The sequence below is a fragment of the Mus pahari genome, chromosome 16 (assembly GCF_900095145.1).
Source record: "Mus pahari chromosome 16, PAHARI_EIJ_v1.1, whole genome shotgun sequence".
NCBI classification, from domain to species: domain Eukaryota; kingdom Metazoa; phylum Chordata; class Mammalia; order Rodentia; family Muridae; genus Mus; species Mus pahari.
Window position 1 is genome coordinate 7,630,818 of NC_034605.1, and position 12,849 is coordinate 7,643,666.

At 43.3% G+C, this 12,849-nt stretch overlaps 1 protein-coding gene across 4 annotated transcripts in view; it reads left to right on the forward strand.

The window, feature by feature from the left end:
• Sfmbt2 (Scm like with four mbt domains 2) overlaps positions 1 to 12,849 on the forward strand; it is a 186,876-nt gene that overhangs the window by 76,620 nt on the left and 97,407 nt on the right. For all 4 annotated transcript variants that reach the window (XM_029547654.1, XM_021215581.2, XM_029547653.1 and 1 more), the window contains one exon: positions 11,979 to 12,080. In XM_029547654.1, the coding sequence (XP_029403514.1) occupies positions 11,979 to 12,080 (102 nt within the window). The remainder of the gene's footprint in view (positions 1 to 11,978; positions 12,081 to 12,849) is intronic.

A 12,849-nucleotide genomic window follows, 5' to 3' on the forward strand; every position in this document is an offset into this window, starting at 1 on the left:
GGAGAGGAGAGGAGAGGAGAGGAGAGGAGAGGAGAGGAGGAGAGAGAGAGTGAGCTCACTCCAGCTCCAACCTAGCTAGTGGCGAAGAGATTGGTATATTTTTTTAGCCTCAGTTTTCTCAATGGCTGACGAGACTTTTTCTGAAGTGTCTACTACATACCAGGCTTCTGCCAGATCCTCCTACAGCAGTGACTGGAGTAGCAAGCATATTTCAACAGCAGTGGACCGTCAAACTCTTCACGCTTTTAAAGTCACTTGGCCAGCTTGGCATTGCCTTCTTGCTTGTTCTGAGAGGCTAGGGAGAGGGTGTTGGGTCTCCCAGGGTGGGCTCGCACTGTCCACACTTGGTGAGACCTTGCTGGCCTTTGCTTATGCAGGCAGCTGGTGAAGAGTTCACACTGCTGACAGGGATAACTCTGGGCCTTTCTGCTCCGCTCTGGGTTTGCTGAACTGGTTAAATCAGGTCCTTGTTCTGTCAGCTGTTTTCATTTTCCCCACACCTCGGTGCTGGCTGTGGAGCTGGGCGCATCTCTTACAACCAAAACAAACTCCTCTCACTGCAGGTAGACTTCCTGTTTAGGACATAAAGTTGAGGTGGGTTTTGGCAGACACCTTAGTTGGCAGTTGTGGCTTTCAGAACTCTTTGTTGTTGAGGGTTTTATGCTAAACACTGCTGCCTCCTGTCTCCAAGGCCTGTCAAGTCTAGTATGGCGCTTGCGGTCGGTCGGAGCCTCCTTGGAGTCCAGGGGTACCACCAAGCAGGTCTTTTATGTTCTTCTAATTCCCTTTGTATCAGTGTTATTCTCTCTGTCAAATTAGTACTCATCTTCCAATTGAAAATTTAAATCCTCTAAAGAATTCTGTATCCGGACTCTTGGCCTGGGTCCCCAGCCTTAACAAGGTTCCATGACCAGTTTCTGTGGCAGCCCCTGTGCCACAATGATACGGAGTCATTTCTGTGGTTCTGTGCCTAACGTGAAACTCCAGGAAGAAAGGGGCTGTATGTTTTGTACATGGCTGGAAACATAATTCCTACCACTTAATAACTATTTGTCAAATAAATGAACAGATTCTTGAATGGACCACATACATTTAACTCACTAGATTTAAAAATTCTGAGTTAATATATTTATAGATTAATTGAACATATAACTGTACTTAGAATTGTGAACATTAAGACTTGAAAGGCAGAAACATTAATAATCTTGATCTGTTTTTAATTAAAAAAGGAACTGATTCATTAAACATTTATTGAACAGCTACTCCCTGCAAAAGACCATTATGTCTTGTTGCCCTGATTCCAGGATTTAATTTAAGTTGGTCTATATTTTCTAAAATATAATCATCTTCTTTCCTTACCTTCAATTCATCCTATGAGAATTCAGACTATTTTTTGATAATTTACCTTCTCCGAATTATCACCTTATTCAACATTTTGCTGTAGCTAAGCGTCACTGTAAGAGTTGGTAGTTAATACTACTTTAGGGTTAGCACAAGGCAGGAGTATGGATGGGGGTGGTAGGCACCTCACAATAAAAGCTGGTTGCAATGAGTATCTGTGTTCTTAGCATGTGCAAGATACTTCCATAAATTTGATTACACTTCACGGAAGAGTAAAGGACAAGCTAATCTTACTTGCAAGAGGTCTGTATTTAATTTGTAATTTGTAAGTCTTGGGAAGTTTGTTTCCTAAGGCTACTGTAACAAATTGCCATGGACCCAGTGAGTTCTAGACAGCATAAGTCTAGACAACATGGTCTCTTACACATCTGTAGGTTTAAATTCATTTAAATCAAGTTTAATTAGATAACGTAATTTTAATCAGGTTGTGCGTGGATTCAGAATCCACCCAAAGAGAAATGTGTTCGGCGGTCTGTCCATCTTCTGGAGCCACCTGTTGAACCTGAAGTCCCTTGGTTTGTAATGATGACAGTCTGCTTTTGCCTCTACCTTCCCATGTTCACATGACCTTAGTTGTCTCTTTGTGTCTGTCTGTCCACATTTCCATGTACTGATACAGACACCGGCCATTTGATTAGCACTAATGCTAACTCCAAATGAGTGCAGCTTAATTACATTTGTGAAGATTCTCTTTGCACCTGAGTGTCCTATTCCTGGGTTCCAGTAGATGGGAACCTGCTGGAGATCAACGCTTCTACCCCATCCCACCACATGTCACACTTAGTGACTGTATAAAAACAAGCTCTACTGTGTCCCTCTACTGAACACACAGAGGTGATTCTGATCAGAGGAATTACAGGGACATGTGTGGTGAGGGTAAGAGTGTCTTTGCTCTTGCTTCATATTTCTTTCTCTCTCAAATATATTTTTAAGAGTCCCTGCAGTATTCATTTGCACATCTCTGTAAGACTGACAGCCCTGCTCCTGTACTTCCTTTTTTTGTGGTGTGTGTGGTATATGTATGTATAAATGTGCACATGGGTACATGTGTGCATATGTGTTCTAGTATGTTTTGAGGACAAAAGTCAACACTGGGTACCTTCCTCAGCTGCCCGACCCCTTATTTTTTGAGACAGTATTTATCACTAAACCCCGAACTCACTAATTTGGCCAGATTGGCCGACCAACAAGCTGAAGCCATCTTTCTATGTCTGCCTCCTACGTGCTGGGATTGCATGCCCATGGTCTGACTTTACACATGGGTGTCAGGGATCTCATGTCCTTCTCCTTGCACAACAAGAATTTTACCAACTGAGCCTTCCCTCCAGCTCTGGTCAGTTGTCACAGACACATGATAGTGATGATATATATATATAACCACATCTCTGTCCCCCACTGTCACCAGTGTTTATCAGGGAGCAGGGCTCTACTTCTGTTTCTGTCATTGAGCGGTGACTCATCCGGGCTGCATGTCGTTACAGAAAATTGCCATGGTGTTCTGCCGTTATGAGACAGACGAACAGTCTTTTCAGGCAATTCTTTTTATTATTTTTACACTTTAGATAAAGTAGGCATGTCGGTACAGTGGCTCTCATTCCGTGCAGCCGGCCCCGTTCTTTGGTCGATGCGTTCATGCGCTCTGTGTCTCCTCATGCAGTCAGTCACTGTTTGCTGGAACACGAGCAGAAACAACACCCCAAGAAGCTCACCATTAGGCTTTCTGCCCTTCCTCACCTGGATCTGAGGCAAAATGCAGAAGCACTTTGAGTTGCCCCAGTTTGAAGGAATTAATTCTCACTGACCTTTTTTTTTTTTTTTTTTTTGAAAATAGAGATAATCCTCAAAATGTAAGCTCAATTGAAAGAGGAGTAGTTAATGTCCCACGTTAAAATGAAAAACAAGGGATATTAGAAACTGTATTTTATTGGAAAATAACTAAGGATTTCTCCCTAAAAACTTGCTTGAAGGGATTTCATTGTTTACAAAACATTTAGCGCAACAGTTTCTATTCTGGTTGTAACTTATTCCTGAAAAATGATATACAGAGAGGCATAGGGTTGTTGATACAGCTCAGTTAGGCCGTGCTTGTCTAACGTGCACAGAACCCTGGGTTTCATCTCCAGCAGTGCATATACATGATGTGGTAGCAAGTGCCTGCAGTCCCAGCCCTTTGGTGGGAGAGGCAGGAGAAGGATGTCAGGGTTGAATTGAAATTAAGAAAGCATCTCTGCTCCATAGAAACAGAAACCACATTCTAGGAAATCTTACCAATCATGCTCTTGAAATGTCAAGGGCTTGACTCCCGCTGAGAGAGCTCAGTCTTACCTTCAGTGACTCACGTCTAGTCTAGTGTGTCATTTTCTTAAGTTTTAAAACCTCTCCTGTATTCCCTCTGCATATTAATTTGCACACGCACACATGGCAATAACAAACCTAATTAATAGTAAGCCCTAAATAAGCAGCTTTGTGTGTGAGTGCACGTGTGTGTGTGTGTGTATGTGTGTGTGTGCATGTGCGTGTGTGTGTGTGTGTGTGTGTGTGTGTAGGTCAGAGGTCAACGCTTTGTTAGTTTCTTAGTTGCTCTTCCCATTAGTTTTAGGGGCATGGTCTTACACTGAACATGGACCTCACCAATTCAGCTAGCTGAGGTGGTCAGTGAGCCCCAGGTCTCCATTTGTCCCTGCCTTGCCAAGATTTGGATTATAATGGCATTGAGACTTTGCTAAGTTTTTGTTTTTTGTTTTTGTTTTTTTTTTTTTTTNTTTTTTTTTTTTTGGTTTTGGTTTTGGTTTTGGTAGCCTTTGAGGGTTAGAACTCAGGTCCTCATGTTTCCCACACAAATGCTTTCCCCATTCAACCACCCCCCTCATCCTCCTACCTCTGATCTGTTTGGGAAGTTTGACCTTCATTGCCTTCATTCTTGAATCTGGCCAATTCCTCATCAGTTATCTGTGACTCTCACAGAGGTTAGGATAATGGGTTTTGAATTCATCGGGACTCCTAGTACATCAAAAGTACAGCTGGGAGTTTGGGACATGACTCAGTTGGTAGAATGCTTGCCTAACATGCACAAAGCCCTGGGTTCGATTCCCATCACCACATAGACTGTGTGATGTGACGTACCCGTAATCTCAGCTAATTTGAGTGGAGCACGGAGGCTCTAGACCAGACTTGGCCAGCACAGCAGGCTCAAAGCCAGCCTAGGACATGTTAAAACCCTGTCTGAAAACAATGTATGATCGGTCTGAGCGCATCCATTTAACAATGGAGCTGTCTTCTGAGAAAGGCATTCTCTAGTAGTCTTGACATTGTGAGAACAGTCCAGAATGTTCTTCTATGAAGCCAGATGGTGGAAGTCGAGTGACACAGCCTTTTTGTGCAGGCAGGCAGAATGTGTGGTAAACAGGAGGTGCATGGGGCTGCTTCTCATGTAACATAAGTTTTACAGTATCCCGCTTTTAATCAATAGAAGGCTGTGCTCTAAAATAGCAATGAAATATGGGAAAGCAAGCATATAAACCCACAACACAGTCTTTTATTCTATGGGCAGGTATTCTGTGCTCTGTATTATGATATGCCCCACAATACAGTTGTTTACATGGGGTCCCCACCCTATGACATCACACTGCCTACAGTGTCTGCTGTCAGTAGAACTGTTTCAGGCCCATGATTAGGATCATTGAGGGGCATTGTCTTGCTGGTGGTCCATCACAAGACAGTGTGAGACTATAGTTCAGTAAGATTTCTAGTCTGTTGGTGTCCTTGCATGGTTCACTTTCTGACATCTTTGACACATATCGCTGTTCAGCAGATTCAATAGTATACCTCGGTAACTGTGGGAGTTAAATGCACTTTTACCTTTGCAGTCTGTAAATAAAGAGTTGCAATAGCAGCTAATCTAGTTTGGTATGCTGGCACATGGTGCCGCTAATCCGTTCTTTTGTGTTTGCCTTCTGAATTTGTTACGTTTCATAAACAGAGCGAAGGGGTTTGTGGCCGAGGACTGGTTAAGGCCATTTGTTTGATATTAAGTTGTCTTCATGCCTCTCCTTTCCTCTTCAAAGAAGTGTAAGTTACAGGGCTTGGATGCTTCAACCTACTGTAAAGTGAATGTTGTACAGGCACAAGTTTGTATCCATAGAACCCACTTAAAAACCCGGGTGTGGCAGAATCATTCTGAAACCGTGTATGTGTGTGTGTGTGTGTGTGTGTGTGTGTGTGTGTGTGCATTGGAGACAGGCAAATCTCTGGAGTCTGCCCTCAGTTCCTCATCCCATACCTACCACCCCATCTCCAGGAGGATGTCCCTATAGGTGCATCTTTCCTAATTGCTGTTTCTTAAACCCGTGTCCTGCTCAGAGTAATGGTGTGTTTGTGAGTATCCCCTTACACCCACCAGCATCTTTTAACATGGCATCTTCAGAGAGATGCCCGTAGGAGGGCAGATGGTAAGAGCTGTGAACTTGTAGTGTAGACAGGGACAGAGACAAGATTTCCCTATCTTGAGGGAGCATCAATTTGATCAGTGGTACAAGAAATGGTCTGTGAGTCTCTTGGGGCAGTAAGACTCTGGTGACTTACTGTTGGTGGGAAAGGCAGAAGCATTAGATAAAAGATTCTGAGAAGGTTTGTGAAAAGAGACAAGGGACCAGCTACGCTTCAGGTATCTTGTTAAACATCTGACTGCTCTTCTCTTCCACACTGAAGGGCAATCTGGAGATGTTTGATTGTCACAGTGAGGTATTCTGTGCCTTTGGCATCTAGTGGGCCAAAGATTTGGCAAAATATCCTACAGTCCACGGGACAGTTCTCTAGAAGGGATAAACTGGTCCCTAAAGTTAATAGCATCTAGTTTGAGATATGTCACCTAAGGAATGGATTATTTTTTATGACTAGGAGCAAGTGTGACCTGTGGGAGAGTCTTGGAAATGGCTGACAGGTGGCTGGTACCTTACAGTTTACAGTCTGTTCACCATGCCAAGTGTCAGCTAGAGGCTGGATCCTTGGGGAGTTGTGACTTATAGTCATGAAAGGGGTGTATAGACAGTCACCTGAGTGGGGCATTGTTCCTTGTTGACTCCTTCCTCCTTGAGAGGTGGTGCTGCTACTGGAAGATAGTTCGGAATTTATCTCCTGTTTCCATGGCAACAGTGGAGGTGCATTTAGGGCATCCAGCTAAAGGGGTGCATCTGGTTAATTGTGTCTTCCAAGGTGGCTAGGGTGGGTGTGAAGCTGATAGGGCAGCCTCTCCCAATCCTTGTCCCCCTTCAGCACATTCTTTCCAGACTGTTACCTTGGGTGTGTTAAAGGCACCTTGGCTTCTTGGAAGTGAGCTAAAGAAAGAAAATAGCAGAAATCAATGTTCAATTATGCATACATATGGGATACCAGGAATATTTGTGTGTGTGTGTGTGCTTATGTGCATATGCAGAAGTGCATACACATGTGCATTTTATTATATTCGCCTGTGCATGCCATTGTGAAGGCCAGCAGTGGCACTGAATGTTAGTCTCACCTCATTTTGTGAGAGAGGGCCGCTCACTGCACCCAGAAGTCATTTTCCAGGGAGCTCCTGGGATCCACTTGTTGCAGACTAACCACTGGGATTACAGATGTGTGCTGTATGCCTGGAATTTTTACAAGGATGTCAGGAGATTTGAACTCAGGTCTTCAATATTGCACCAGAAGCTGCTTATCCACTGAGCTACCACCTCGTTCCCTTGGTTTTTTCCTTTTGGTGTTTTACGAAAGAGGAGATAACTTGCTACTTGCCAATGTTTTCATGGTGCCAGGTGTTAATCAGAGGGAGATGTTCCTAATGCTTGTGGCTTAGGCATTTTGGACCTCACCATGTAATAGCCCTGACATAATCACCTTTTATGACTTCTGTGGATCAGGGTGGCATACCTAGCATTGTGTTTCTCATTATCATTTTTTAAACTTGATTGAATGTACCACTTGGAGATAAAAATTGCTTTTTACAGCTGTGAGTATAAAATGGAAAAGCTTATCCCTGTTAAGCGTATAGATTTTTTCATTAAATTTTTGTTATAAATATTTCACTGGCTAAATTCAAATCAGTATGATGGAGTTGAAACATAATAATACTATTGATTTAATAAATGCTGGCATTCTGATGTCATTTCTTGATGAAATTAATATTATGAGTCGTTTTCTAACAAGTACATGAGCATTAATCCATTCTTCAAATAAAAAAAAGAACCACTATGACACAAGTGGCTTTTTAAAGAAAGTGTAACATATGCTGATGTGTGTAAAGTTTTCAGAGTTCATTATATAACAATTTGGATATAGTACTAATTAAAACCTTCCTTTAATTTTACTGAAACCTATTCTTAAAAATTATGCAAATTATTGAGGTCTTGAAGAGAAAATGCAATGTTTAATTTCCCAGTAGACCAAAAACTAGCATGTTGGAACTAAAAATATTTATCTCATGCAGTGCAGTATTTGTGTGTGTGTGTGTGTGTGTGTGTGTGTGATGTGTTTTTGTGACTGTGTGCACTGCATGTGACTATCTTTCTCTACACTCATCTTGTCACTTGGAGGAAATGTCTCTCCCCCTTTGAGCGTGGCTTTTGCACTTTCTAAGGCAAGTCGGAGGCCAGTAAGGCCCATGGCTCCTCCATTCTGTCCCACTGCCCTGCCTTTAAGTCAAGGTTGCAGGTGTATGTGGGATGTCGGGTTTGTTATGTGGGTGATGAAATTCACTCTAGTCCTCGTAACTGGGTAGCAAGTGCTTGTCACCCCTGAGCCACTGTTCCAGCCACCCTCTGCCATATTTTGGGGTAAGCACGTAAGTGATTATGGATGTCCTGGTACCTAAGTAAAACCTGTTGACTTATCTGAGCACTCGCTGTTGTCAAATTCCTCAGTTATCCTAAAGACTTTCCTCTAACTCCAGTGCTGGGGCAGGGCAGGGAAAGAGTGGGAGCGCAGGACAGATTGATCCCTAAAGTTTATTGTTCTGTCAGCCATTTAATTGAATGGATTAGCCTCAGATTCAGTAGGAGACCCTCTCTCAAAGAATAAAGTTGGAGAGTGGTTGAGGGAACACAGCTAATGTTGACTTCTGGAATGAACACACAGAGAGACAAAGAGACAGAGACAGAGAGACAGAAGTACAGAACACATTACCCCTCCAACCCCCCTCCCCGATCTTAAGAACGTAGACTTGAGAGATGGTGCAAGCACAAGTTTAGATCTCTTGAGAAGAAATACCTCACTACATATTTTATTTCTGAGGACAGGCAGCCATTGATTGGTTCTCACTAGAGAACTGCACACGATAAAGAACCAGATAAGGGACTAATCTACATGCCGAGTTCCCTGGAGCCACAGAACTTTCAATGTAATATTGGGAGCATTGGTTGTAGTTGGATGGGTGTGGACTTAGCCAAAGACATCTTCTAGTCAGGGATCAACATCAAATTAAAGATCTGGGACAGAAAGTCTTTACAGTTATGGAACAGCTCTCTTTGGAAAGCTGGCTCTACTGGCAGAGCAGAGAATGGTGTTAAACATATGCAAAGCAGAGCTGGTATAGATACTGGGTTTGAGGGCTTAAGCCTGGGGTAAACCAGAAGTCTGGATTGCTGACAGCTTCTTTTTATAAAGAAACTGGAATTGCACGCCTTTAATCCCAGCACTTAGGAGGCAGAGGCAGAGGCAGGCGGATTTCTGAGTTCCAGGACAGCCTGGTCTACAGAGTGAGTTCCAGGACAGCCAGGGCTATTCAGAGAAACTCTGTCTGGGGGTGGGGGGTGGGGGTGGGGGTGGGGAGGAGGGAAAATTCCACAGAGAACTCTAGAGATTCAAGGCAGCTAAAAAGTGACCATTTGCTATGATGAGTGAGCAAGATGATTTAGCCCAGCAGCTTCGCACACTTAGTAGTGGGGTATATCACTCTAGAGAAGCTAACACAGGGCTCTGGAGAGATTAGCACCTTCTCCAGTGTGTGCAGAGCGCCCCAGGTCTGTATTGGCAACATAGCGTAATAATAAATGCATAAACTTGTTAAGGACACTCAAGGATGTTTGATTGTAACTTCAGAATAAAACGATAAAAAGAGTTTTGTTTAAAAGAGGAAAACATTTACCTGTAAAATCCACATGTGTGACTCAGATCTCACCCATAAGAACTGGGGGTGTTGGTGTCTGCAGGGAAGCCTTGATTTTAATCTTTTAATTCAGGTGTCAATTAGTAATTCTGTGTTTATCTCTTGTGCCGCAGAGCCTGCAGTTTGTAGCTCTGGTTTAGTTAGTCTGTGCTAATTCACATTAAATCCCTGGACTGGTGCTTTGAATTCCTTTTATTTTTCTAAAGTGCCTTTCAAAGGAAGTGCTTTGTTTGCAGCCGCACCTGTATTGAAGAATTTCTCCTTGCTTTTTCTCCTTAGGCTTATAATTTTATAAAGTGTTTGATTGTCAGTTCTTAAGGATTTTATAAAGGTCGTCTTATAAACAAACAACCCAAGTCACCACCTGCATGTAAGGGTGTTTCCTTCCGCATGTAATTTTTATAGTGTTGATGGTTTACCTCTGAAGGAATTTATAAAAGTTTAGAATGGAGTGAGGTCCTTTGAATGTCCCCCGACTGCACTTCCTCTGTTTACTCCTCCCTGAACTTGGCACCAATCTCTTCGCTCAGACGCTGAGTGTGTTCTGTAGCTGTGGCTACAAAGACCTCCATAGATCACAATGAGGATATGAGAAGCAAATGGCGCTGGGACTGGAGAGACGGCTCTGCAGTTAAGAGTGCTTGCTGCTCTTGCAGAGGACCAGAACCGGTTCCCGAGAACCCCCATATCAAGCACTTCACTATCGCCCATAACTCCAGCTCCAGGGGTTCTGGTGCCCCTCCTGTCTTCCATAGACATTTGCACAAGTGTGTGTGTGCACACAGCACAAGTTAAAGTGAGCTTGTGATCATATGGACACTTAACATTCTCCCCCCACCCCCTGACAAAATGGTGACCTGTTACAGAGTTATTTTATTTTTAATTAATTTTTCTTGTTTTTATGTGATAGGGTCTAGCTCTGTAGCATAAGCTGGAGCTAGAACTCATTAAATAGCTCTGGCTCACCTTAGATTTACAGTCTTTCTGCCTCAGCCTCCTAAGTGATGGAATTATATGTGTAAGTCACCACACCTTAAGTGGGGTGGGAGAAAGCGGTGTTGTGTGTGGGGGGCACCCTTGCTTGTCTACGTTGGCATCTTCCTCTATAACATTACATGACCTTAACTTTGAGACAGAGTCTCTCTCTGAGCTCGGAGCTAGCTGTTTCAGGTAAACTGGCTGGGCAGATAGCCCTGGGATTCATTTGTGTCCACTTACCCATCTCTACAGTTAGAGGCATTCGTACAACAGCTGGCTTTTTACATGGGAACTGGAGATCTGAATCCAAGTCTTCATGCTTTTGAATTAGGCACTTTATCAGAGGAACCACCTTCCCAGGTCCTCTGGTGGAGAATTTCGAAAGGAGTTCCTCTTTTCTGGTCTCCTGTCGGACAGAGTCTAATTGATTGGCTTTTGGGGTGAGAGCTGAAATACAGGCACATCCCATCATATCACGAGACTCCCTCTAGTTGTGTTGGCTGAGAGTTGGCTATGGTATCACGGAATTCATTTAAAATCCACTTGAGATTTCCAGATGTAAGAGAGCAATAGATCCCCGGGGTTTTTGTTGTTGTTGTTGTTTTACTGCATATTCATTTGATATACTTGGGAATGGTAAGCTTTATTTGAACGTGTTATTACTTCAGGGATGGACTGTAAATTCATTTATTTATCCTTGACTACAAACACCCAGTGTGAAGTACAAGATGACCTCCAATTCAGCAAGATGCATTTTGATATTCTGAGTCCGGTCAACCTCGTCTCTAGCTGTGTGGCTGAAGAAGATATTGAGATTTGTTTTCTGGACGAAGCAGTGGAGCCCCAGGGCTTCTGTCATCAGGTTTCAGGGAGGGGTCAGTGCAGGCAGACACCGGTTGAGAAGGAGATGCAAAGCTCATCTTTATTGAGCAGGAGTCAGGCTCCGATGTCCCCAGGGCAGCTTCGGGCATCTCATGAGCACTAGCGTTATGGACTTAACCAGTGACCCACCCAGCTCTTAGCCTGTTTGGAAGGAGAATAGGTGATTCCCACAGATGGATGCTGTGTCATGTAATTTGGTGGCAAATGGCCCTGCTCTTTTCTGAAGGTAATTCTGCTGGGTTTCAGATGGCTGGTGGCCACCTTTATAGTGTGGGGCTTCAGCAGTGAGCACCTGACAAGATCAGAGCAATGTATTGGCACGCGGAGTTGTTTTGCTTCCTGTAAATTTAAGCATGGCCAATGAAGGCATGCTGCCTCTTCCTTGGGAAAGTAATTTAGCCTGCAGAAAATAATTAAATCCACACTCTCTTGCAATAATTAGAAATTTGAAATGGAGAGAATTAATTATTTCCTTCAGATTTCAGTCACTCAAGACAATGCTTTAAGAACAGAGTCCAGACTGTTGTCAAGTTAATTCATGATGCTGTCTCTAACATGATCGTTGTTATCCCCACAGGACCATGCAGACTTGCAAAGCCATTTCTTTACAGTGGGGATGCGGCTGGAGACATTGCATATAAGCGATCCTTTTCATATCTACCCTGCATCAGTGACCAAGGTGGGTTTTCTGCTTGGCTTCTTGCTCTTTGCTCCACAGTGAACTGAGTAAGTCTTCAAAGGTAGGTAGATGCAGTGTGTGCCCGCAAGGAGCAGGCACAGACACACCCCATAGACACACCCTGTAGACAAACCAAAGGGAGACAATTTTCCCTTCTACTCAGTTCTGTGTCAAGTTCTTTCTGTGAAAGGGGGCAGAGGCATCCAGATTCCTTCTTGTAGCACAGGACAGAGTGACTGACTGTTCTTCTCTTAGTAGTTGTTTACTGGTGAGTTGCATTTTACAAGCATAACGTACTGGACCACAGAGCTGGCTCAGTGAATAAGAGGGATGGGAGTGCAAGCATCCCAGCTCTTAAGGTTAAAAGGTGAATGGTGCATGCCTAGAATCCAAACACCAAGAGGACAAAACCAGGAGGATTACTAGGGCTTGCCTGGCCAAATCCAGCCAGTTAACCAACCAACCTCCAAGCACTGAGCTTCAGATCCAGTGAGAAATCTTTTCTAGGAAATAATATTGATCAAGACATGTGATATCCTCCTCTGGCCTATACTCATGCACATAGGATGCACTCACACAGGTGCACATACAGGCAATGTGCCGCAAACAAGAGTGATAACTGCTCCTGCTTCATGACTGTCTGTTTATATTTAGAAAATTCTAGAAGGAAAATTCTTATTTCCACATAAAACCAGTATTATTTCTTCTTCTTCTTCTTCTTCTTCTTCTTCTTCTTCTTCTTCTTCTTCTTCTTCTTCTTCTTCTTCTT